This window comes from Ctenocephalides felis, unplaced genomic scaffold, assembly GCF_003426905.1.
Source record: "Ctenocephalides felis isolate EL2017-DRISC unplaced genomic scaffold, ASM342690v1 CF-g0.4_SCAFFOLD_01886, whole genome shotgun sequence".
NCBI lineage: Eukaryota > Metazoa > Arthropoda > Insecta > Siphonaptera > Pulicidae > Ctenocephalides > Ctenocephalides felis.
The window spans coordinates 49,070,769-49,081,293 of record NW_020538040.1 but is presented as its reverse complement, the minus strand read 5'-3'; the positions used below and the strand labels follow the sequence as shown (position 1 = coordinate 49,081,293).

The following is a 10,525-nucleotide window of genomic DNA, read 5'->3' as shown; positions in this document are numbered from 1 at the left end:
GGCAATACCATGAACAATTTGTAACATTTATTTAATAACATGTAATTATCATCAAGTTTATGATAACTCAGATTTCTTTTATTTGATAATTGCTCACAAGCATTGACGGATGTTGCACCATTTGCGCAATAGCACATAATTATATTTTCTCGTAAAGCAAATGCTGTAATTTGCTTATAATTCTTTGCACCTGTTCAGAAGCGTTGACACCTTATTCTTATTAGGGTCATTAATATTATTTTATATATTCGTAAAACAGCCATAAATTTTACCTAAACTAACAGGTGTTAGGACAGGTAGGGCACAAACTCAATGTACAATTGCGCGAGTAGGAGCCATATTTCAAAGATTTATCCTTGGTTCCGCACGTACTAGTTTTTAAAACAGTATATTTTTAGTATGGGATAGTCATAAAATGTTCACACCTTTTTATTTTTATATTTATATAATATATATATATATACTAACAAACCTTATGCAAACTCTTTATTATATTCATTTGTTGTTTCTTTTTATATCATACGATAATGATAAGACATACGATTAACATATTAAAAATTGGTATTATTAATATTATGAATATAATTTATAACGATTGCATAGTTATATGTTAATTAAAATTAAATCTTATTTTACAGTTTGTGATTTTAATTAGCACTAGATAGTTAAAAGTAGATATTTTAATTATTTATTTGTTAGTATAATCATATGTATATATACTTAATTGCTTATAAATAATTTAACTAGCTTAGAAATATGATATTCTTTTATATTGTTATAAAAGATTTTAAAAATAACTATCAATAATTTAGTTTTGATCATAATACATATCTTGTAAAAGTATGTGTGATAATAAAATTCATTTTTCTGTTCATTCGATTTGTTAACTTCTCGAAAGAGTTTATGTTTTCGCCATAAAATCCTATTCTCTAATTTTATGTTTTCTCGACGTTTTAAGCGATTCTGAATCAAATGAGACCAAATTTGGAAAAAATATATGTGTGTATGAGCGGTTTTTTGACCTTCCGTCGACGTTCTCTTAAAGGCGGCTTGACCGATTTCAAAATTTTAAAAGTCATTCGATGTAATTCGATAAGGATTGGTGTTTGTCAGATTTACTCGACGTTTAGCCAAGCCGCCTTTTTGTTAATAGCAGAAAAGTGAAAAATTTTCGTCCACGTTTTAGTCCACTTGCAAGTATTTAGTCCTGAAACAATTCTAAAAATTCAAAAGCCGTTCTGATTGGAAATCGATAAAATCATATAAAGGACTACGTACATGATATATGTTATCGTGCCAGTATTTTCTTATATCAGACACTTAATATTTCACAAAATAATTTATTAAGTGTCTTAAAAAAATGTTTCGACATTTTTCATGAAAATAAACATGGCTATAAAGTTCATGCGCTAATATAAACAGTCCAATTAAAATTAGTTGAATAATATAAATTCTTTAATATTTGGAATAAAGGCTACAACTTTAGGACATACAAGCACTATAGTGTAAAATAGTCTGGGCACTATATTACAATTACAGATGATTTAAATATATTTGAGAGAATTCAATTGGAAATCGTAATGTTTAGATTTAAGTAAAAGCAAAAACTTTATTTTTGAAATAAACAGTTGAAAACTTTATCTAAATATTTAAATGTCAATTTCAGTTGACTAAGTCAATTATTACTTCTCTTGGAAAGTTTTTGCAACTTGCCTTAAGGCAAAATGCCACTTGCAGCTAGTTTAATAAATCATCTGCTGTATAACTTCTGGAAAGAAACGCAAAATAATTACCTTTGTGTGTGTTTTTAACTGATTGATAATTTAGCTAATTTTAATACGTCGCTTACTATGATAAAAACTCATTTTATGACAAGTGTATATGTAAATGTTTGCAAAACGTAATAACATATATTATATCTATTAAAAAATATTTATTTGAAGTACATAATTTGAAAATGTTTGTAAATAAGTCTGAAGATGTGCCCGATTTCGACAAATACAAAGATGAGCATCCATCAGATATGTCTGTCAGTCATCCTTTTGAAGTAAGCCAGCAGTCACAATCGATAAGCATAGAAATTGTAAATGGGCATAAATGGTTCGGAAAAATGTGTTTCCGCAAAAAAAGTATTAAACGGATTCAACATGAAGGTACCAGAGAACCACTTGTATTGCCTCATAGGGCCAAATGTTGTGGCAAAACTACCATACTAAGGGCAATGGCCGGGCTTCAGCCGCTCGACAAGGGCTTCATTGAATACCGCGGACGGTGTTTACCTATTTTAGAATCGAGTCTCATTGGTTATATGCCACAGGAGCATGGCCTACACTCGCGTCTTACTCTGCGAGAGACCTTTAAGCTTCACGGAGGTTTATTGGATATGGCCCGAGAATATCTCCAAGATCGAATATTCGTAGTCATGCACCTCATGCAATTACCCGATCTCGATCTCAAGATATCGGATATGACTTTCGATCAGCTATGCCGCACTAGTTTTGCGCTGGCGTTCTTACACGAACCGGATTTTCTTCTCTTGGACGAACCCACAGTTGGTTCGGATGCTACGCTCAGAAACGAATTTCGCGCCTGCATGAGAGGGCTGCTAACGAACAGACGCACGAATATAATTATGACTTCTCACGACTTCGACGAAGCTTATTTCTGCGACACGCTGGGATTGATGCGCGATGGATGCATGATAGCCGAAGGGCCGCCGAATGCCATAATAGAAGCACTAGGAGCAAAGAGTATCGTCGGAATCTTTTACATTACCTCGGTGGGCAGGGGGCACACTGATTACAAGAGGTTGCTCAGTGAATTTGGACACGGCGGAATAAACATAGGATTTGGCGATCGATTGCATGTTCCTAAATTTGCACCCGTACGGCATATTCCTCCCCGAATTTCGATTATCGTGCGATTGATCTCTGCAAATTTAAGGATTTTGACTCGGCAAATTATTCGTGCTTTAGCTTTATTTATACTACCGGCTGTGTACATATTTCTGTTCGGATTATCTGTTGGACCATCACCATCGTACATAAAGCTGTCTTATATGGAACAGAAAAAATTTCTAAGTTATAAGAATTATAACAATGAAAGCTACAGTCTTGATGGCTATCATAATTTTACCTATAATGATATTATCCAGAATACATCCACTGGGCCAAATCTACTTTTATCAAATCTTGTTCTAAATGGTTTAAGTAAACGTTTTGATATGCTGAAAGAAGTAGAAAGTGTTGTATCCGGCAAAGAATCGGTTGCTCGCGATGACGCGCACGCTTTTCTGTGGTTTCCACAAAGAGCAAACTTAACCGAACCGCACATTGCTATTTATTACCGTCATACAAAAGATTGGACGGCGCCAGATCTAGAGCTGTACGTTGATCCTACGCGCTATATGATGCAAGAAGTAATAAAAGACACTGTTGTACAAGAGTTCCGAGAAGCGGCCAATACGTACTACACTCAAAATATCAGTCGACCGGATGACCCGGTGATAATTGATGGCTTTTCAAGAAAAATTGAAGGACCAGAGGTAATCACGTATTTAAGGCAAAGTTGACGTTCATTGAGTAATTTCTTTTAACACCTTTCACCTAAATTAATCATCAGTAACTAAAGATTCAAAAATAATAAAAATTTTAATTAAATAAGATATTCATTTACAATTTTAATACCTTATTTGTGGTGGCATGCGAATTTGAATCATTCGAAGCCTTTATCAACCTGATTCGAATCACATTTTACTTGATTCGAATCAACTCGTATCAAACCAAGAGATATAACTGCTATAATATGTATGAACATAAATTTTTTTAAAATATAATAAAATAATTTTAATAAGTTTAAGTACAATAAAAATAAAAAGCTGAATTGAATCATGCGAGCCACTCGACTTCAATCGACTCATTCAAGTTACTCGCAACATCCGAATCAATAGAACTATTCGAGTTACTCGCTTGATTCGAATTGAATCGAATCCTTCAAGATACACACGTGATCCGAGTTAAATGGAATCATTCGAGTTACTCGCATGATTCGAATTGAATCGAATCCATACCAAAATCACTGGGGCATTAGGGTTTGCATATGAGATGCGAGCAATTCATTCCTGAATAGATATAAGTATATACAATAACAACCTCATTGTGTTTCTTGATGGTTCCTTCTGTTTATTAGACGGACTACCGAGAGCTAATTCGTTTGTAAAATTATAATACATACTTATTTTAGAACATGACTTATATTGTTGTTGTCAAATGTAATAGTACAGATATTGAATGCCACTATAATAAACCACCCAAAATGAAATAATAGTATCATTTTTTAATACAAATATTTCTTTGAAACAAATATTAAACACGAGAAAAACAAAAAATCTTTGTATATTTTCATTACATCAGTAATGGCAAATTCACATAAGTGAAAGTGACCTTACGTTCAGCTCTGCGTTTATATGCGATCATTTGCTGATTATGAAATAAAACTAGTGGGGCGCATGGCATCGTGCCTTAAGACAAATTGCTGGAACTTCCCGTGCCGTAATTAAATATTCGAGTTAATCAATAAATGTTTTGAATGATTTCAAATAGATTATTTATTATAAATACATACTGTAAACTTATAAGTGCTTTTTAAATTGGGCGACGACCGTATTCTACAAACAAATTTGTATATGTTTATAAGAAATTTGTTTATTTTTTTATAATTTAGATGTTTTTTCAAAATGTTGAGTTTTTTTGAAAAGTTAAGAGAAAAACTTTTTTTTTTTTTTTGAAATTTTCGATATAATCTCAAATTTTTGTAAAAAATGTTTTTTTTTAAATGTTGATCTTTTCTAAAATTTTTTAAAATTTAGTTTTTTTTGTAAATGATGAAAAATTTCAAAAATTTGAATTTTTTGAAACTTTGAATTTTTTTGAAAATTTTGATTTTTTTCTTAAATTTTCAAAATTACGAAATTTTCTGTAAAAGCACCGTCTACTAAAACAAAATGTTTTTTGAATTAATTTAATTGAATGATCCGTTCTCTCAAAAACTGCATTACCATTTTACACCCTTTGCGCTCCGTACCTCCAAAACGGTAAAATTTTTTTTTGGAAAAACACTTCGTGATCGAGTACGAACCGAATGATTATTCAATCATACAAATTGGTTATTCCATACTGTCGAGAATGTCGACATGAATTTTAAAATTAAAAATCTTGCTACGGAACCCAAAAAATCTTGGTACGAACACAAAATGTGTACACATTATTAAAATCTCTATAAAATATCTGACAATTTGATGTACATATGTCTAATGAACATTTTTGACCGCCAAATGGCATTTTTTTATTTTTTTTTTATTGAGAGACCATAACCGTTGAAACTGCCTTTCCAAAAATTTACAGTTCTTCGTTTTTGTCAATATAAATAAAATGTTTTTTGAATTATTCAAATCGGACGCTTCATTCTCTCAAAAACTGAATTACCATTTTTGGTCCTTTTTGTCTTCGAAACGGCTAACCTGCCCATGCCAAAAACTAATCAGCACGTCTCAATACAAATCGATTTTTTTTTAAATTATTTAAATCGGTTATTTCATACTGTCGAAAATGTCGAGGGCATTTGTTTGACCATATACTTGAATTTTAAAATTAAAAATCTTGGTACAGAACCAAAAAAATTGACACATTTATACACATTATAAATATCTCTATAAAATATTTATTAATTTGATGTGCATATGTCCAATGAACATTTTTCATGTGCAATGTCCAATGTGGTGGACCTTCTTACCCGCTTTACCATAGTATCATAATAATAACGGCAAACAAACGTTTTTTTTTTTAAATTTATTCTTACTTTGGCATTTTATACATTCATAACTTTGCATAAACGTTTTTTAAGAAAAGGTTTTTTTAATTTCTAGCAATTTTAAAATAAACTGAAATGTATGGCCTTACAAAGCTTGCGAGCTTCGGAGAGTACCTTATAGTAATTCGTTGATTATATAAATTAATAAGACTTATTATGAAATAAAGTAATACAAATTAATTTATAGGTGTTAATTGAAATTATATAAATTTTTGTCATTTCAGGCGGGTGTTCTCGTATGGGGTGGCGTATCTGGGGTGTCTTTAGCATTAGCGTCTATGCTCAGCGTAACAATGCACGATATTTCTGAAAGAATACGCGCCGAAGGTGTAACCTCTTGTGAAATTCAAGCTGCACATTTGTTCCTCAACCTTATAATATTATGTCTACAAAATGTTCTACTATTACTAGCTGCAGCAATTGTAACAAACATATGGGATTACACCATAATTCTGGCATTAATGAGGTGTTGGGTCATATTAGGTGGAAACACATTTTGCGGTAATTACGGAAATTCTATTTATATTATTAAGCTAAGCTACATAAAAACGGAATTAATGCATATTCAAAATTGAACTCATAAATAATAATGAAGCATGAAATAACACTTAGGAATGTGGTGAATTTGCTCTCCGATTTTTCATTTGTCAATCTTTTCTATGTTTTCGCTAAGTTCACAAATTTAAAAGCCATTCGATGTAACACGGTAATAACTCACGCAAAGATCGGTCAAGCAGTTTTATTTTAATTAGCAAAAAAGTGCTAATTACAATGAAAAAAATCGTGTTTTTTTTCAAAAATCCTAAATCTATTTTATAAATTCAAGTACTGTTCAAAATATATTGGTTTCTGATAAAGATTTGTCGAGTCGTTACTTCTTACTTAAAAAAAGTTTTTAAGATTTTGAAGAAATCTTGAATTATTAGAGGCCTATGACAAGTGATTTAAATATAATTAAATTAAAAACTGATTAAAGTAATAAGTATTTAAGCCATTTGTCAAAAATAACCAACATGTTTGAAAAAAATGTAGAAAAGTGGATAACCTGCAATAGTTTCTCACATGATAATGCTATACAACAGCGCGGTTTACTTATAAATCACTCAAAAATTTTCAAAATTCATTCAACTTGGTTTAAAGCAAAATGCCACTTACGATTAGTTAAGTATGTTTTAATAGATTTGTAATTAACATAATTTCAAAACTATTTGGCACTGTAGCATAAAAATGTCACTGAGATTTTGTAATATTTGATTAAAAATTATTTGATACTTCTACTTTAATATTGCACATATCTCATATTAAATAAAAATTTAATAATTCCCTGCAGGTATCGCATTAGGAGTATTGTTATCGACTATGCTGCGGAACAAATTATCATCAATGAGAGCTGTTGTATATATTATGTGGTTGATCTTTCTCGTGAGCGGAGTATTTTGGCCCATTGAAGGAATAGGTTGGCCCTTACACAGGGCAGGCTGGCCTTTCCCTGTACAACATGTCGCATTATCAATGAGATTCTTAGTACTTCGAGATATGAAATTAACACAATTTTTTCCGTGGTTTGGCTTTTTGTTAGCTGGACTGTGGGGTGTTCTGTTATATATAGCTACTTATACTGTAGGAAGAATATGCCCGTAACATATAATACTATTATAGATTCTATAATAAATATTTTGTTCACAATATATTCATATTTGAAGTTATTTAATTATTTATATTACGATTCAGTTTTAGACGTATCAAAAAAAAATTAACATTAATTCTGTTCAAACCAAAAAATAGGTATTTTTTAATTCTAAATTATAAATTATAAAGTGTGTGTATATGCGTTTTACAGTGCCCAATGGCCAAGTTATAAATTACGAGATCGTGATATTTTATCAAAGAAAGGCTACAAAAAACCTCATGAAAGTGCAGATGCTTACAATTAGATTGATCAGTAGTCTTGATTTGGATGTTGTACAAGGTGTCATTATATAGCACGAAACGATAAAATGTCAGTTGTAAAGATTCAACATTATATCCGACGTATTCGACATATATATTAGTACATACGAATATATATATTATTACACTTTAAATATACATAATTCGAAAAACCATTCATTAGTTTATCGCGAATATTAAATTATTTATCTTTTCTAAATTATATATTACAATTGCACACACAAGCTGATTAGTGAGAGATGAACAAATTCGCATAGTTAAAATTAAATATTACATTTACATTTACTTTTACAATCTGGCAAAAGCGTGGTAATTTGTAATATATCGCACCTACGCAAGTCACAAAAGTTAAATTGTGCATTAGAGTCAAAATAAAGGATTTAAAATTTCAAATCAAATTTAAATTACTACCTTAAATTAAAACTAATTATTTAAATATTTGCAATAGTTTAATAACTTTCCCTAGGGTAAGTTATTGTAATCGTCCAAAAATCGGACGATTACAATAACTTTATGTCTGGAAAACTTTTTTTTTCGTCCACGTTTTCGGACGCACGGATCAACCAATTTAAATAGTTAAAAAACATTCTATTTCTATTGATGCTGATTTTTGGCAAAGGCAGGTTCATCCGCTTTGGAGATAAGGAGCAACGAGTGCAGAAAATAGAAATCGAGTTTTGAGAGAACGGAGCATCCGATTTGAATGATCTAAAATATTCAATTCGTAATGAAGGTGATTAGTTTTTGGAAACGGCAGGTCTAGTCATTTCGGAGATACGAAGCTAAATATGCAAAAGATGGCAATGTTTGAGAGAACTAAGCATCTGGTTTGAATGACTCAAAAAACTTTCTGCCTGTGTTGACAAAACAATTGCTTTTGGATTTTTTTTTATCTCAAAATTTAAAAAAAAAAAAATTTTTTTTTTAGTTTTGTCTTCTTGTAGGATTGCGATATATTTAAAATAAAACAGATATTTACTACAATATAAAAATGACATTCAAAATTACCATGAGACTCAACAAACTGATACAGAAGATAGTTAATTGAGTATATAATTAATTGATAGTTGATTGATAGTTTTAACTTTAGCAAATATTATATAAAAATGCTGACTACAAAACTTAAGAGCAGAGATTCCTATATAAGCTTCAGATACTGGCTACTGGAAAGTAGTAATTATAATTTATTATCTGTTCTAATAGTCATTTCATTAAATTATCGTTTTGTGTAAATCTTCATATATAATGTGACATATTTAGATAAGTATTCATACAATATATGACATTTAAGTTACATAAAATAACTTATATATTGATTAATTTTGAGTAAAATTAATACTGAGCATCCATTTTGATGAAGCAATTGTCACATATAAAAATATTTGTCATGCGTCAAACATAATACTAGTTTTTTTCAATTATTTGGACAGCAATCAGAACCTAAGAGTCCTATAAGATAAAAATATATTATAAGTCCTATAAGATGTTGAGCAAATTTGACCTAATATTATGTCGGTTTTACAGATGGCAACTCGATCAGTTGTCCCATCTTACAATTTCGTAATAGAGCGAGTATTTAACTGATGCAGCAATGCCGGATAAGGGTTATTTTTACTTGAAAAGTTATCGCTATCTATAATTCCAAGTAAAAACCGATGTCACTACTGCTTCACATAAAGCTGTTCGAATCGGGTATCGAACCCGGTACTTCTGATTTAGGTGCCGACGCTCTAGCCCAGCGGTCGAAAAATCGTCCAAAAATTACCCCAAAAGGGACAAATTACTCCAAATGGTGCAAATATGATTTTTTTGGAAAAAGGATATTTTTAATTGATATATATAGTCCGTGCACTAAGTCAGCTACAGTGAAATTTAAATTGGTTTAATTTTTTTTTTTTTTTTGTCAAATTTTTATTTGGCCTCGCTTACTCTGAGCATTTAGCCACCTACAACATTTTTATTTATTTACATTCTAATTTATATCATATTTCAATCTATTTATGTATCCTATTCTATATTCTTCTTAATTTTTCTTCTTCTTATTTTCTTCAATTCTTGCTCTTTTTTTTCAAATTTCTAATTCTATTTAACTTTCAGCTTTATTCTATTTTTTTCTTCATTCTTCTTTCAAGTTCCAATATTCCTCTTCTTACTCCCAATTCAATTCAACTATTCGAATTCTGTTAATCCTAATTTTCTTAATTTTTATTCAAATTCACAATTACAATTTTTTTAATTGATTTCTACACATATTTTTTTCATAAATTCTAAGTCATTGACAGGATTTGATCCGAAGATCCCTGTCGCGTGAATCGAACACGCTACCAAAGAGCTCGCCACTGGTTTAAATTAAATTTTTAGTCATTGCTTTCTTTTCAAAATTATCATGGGAGCTATAATATAAAAAATGCTAAAAAGAGGCAATTTAATATTTTTTAATCTTCGCCAAGGGATAATAATTTTGAGTAAATTATACGAGCTTTAGCGATTTATAGAATTTTTTTTTTTTTTTAATTATTGTTACAACAGCAATCAGAACTCTTACTATTTATCTGTTCTATAAGCTGTTTGGTTCAACGCTTACGATCTAAGGTATTATTATGAGAGGAAACCCAACGGTTAACCATTCTTCTATGTGTGGATTTATTATATATTAGCTCTGATAGTTTACATATGATTGAGTGATGCAACTATGTCCACGAAGGAC

General features: G+C 30.5%; 1 protein-coding gene across 1 annotated transcript; it reads left to right on the top strand.

Annotated features, from left to right (window-relative positions):
• Positions 1-1,957: 1,957 nt before the first annotated feature.
• LOC113375034 (ABC transporter G family member 23-like) lies at positions 1,958-7,802 on the top strand. The gene is made up of 4 exons (XM_026614988.1): positions 1,958-3,544; positions 6,093-6,369; positions 7,199-7,430; positions 7,709-7,802. Exons 1-4 carry the CDS (start codon positions 1,958-1,960, stop codon positions 7,800-7,802), a joined length of 2,190 nt encoding a protein of 729 aa, XP_026470773.1.
• The last annotated feature ends 2,723 nt before the right edge of the window (positions 7,803-10,525 follow it).

Coding starts and splice junctions, on each gene's coding strand:
- LOC113375034 (XM_026614988.1), top strand. CDS start 1,958: ATGTTTGTAAATAAGTCTGAAGATGTGCCCGATTTCGACAAATACAAA. Junction 3,545..6,092: donor GAAAAATTGAAGGACCAGAG/GTAATCACGTAT, acceptor TTGTCATTTCAG/GCGGGTGTTCTCGTATGGGG. Junction 7,431..7,708: donor TTAACACAATTTTTTCCGTG/GTTTGGCTTTTT, acceptor TGCGTTTTACAG/TGCCCAATGGCCAAGTTATA.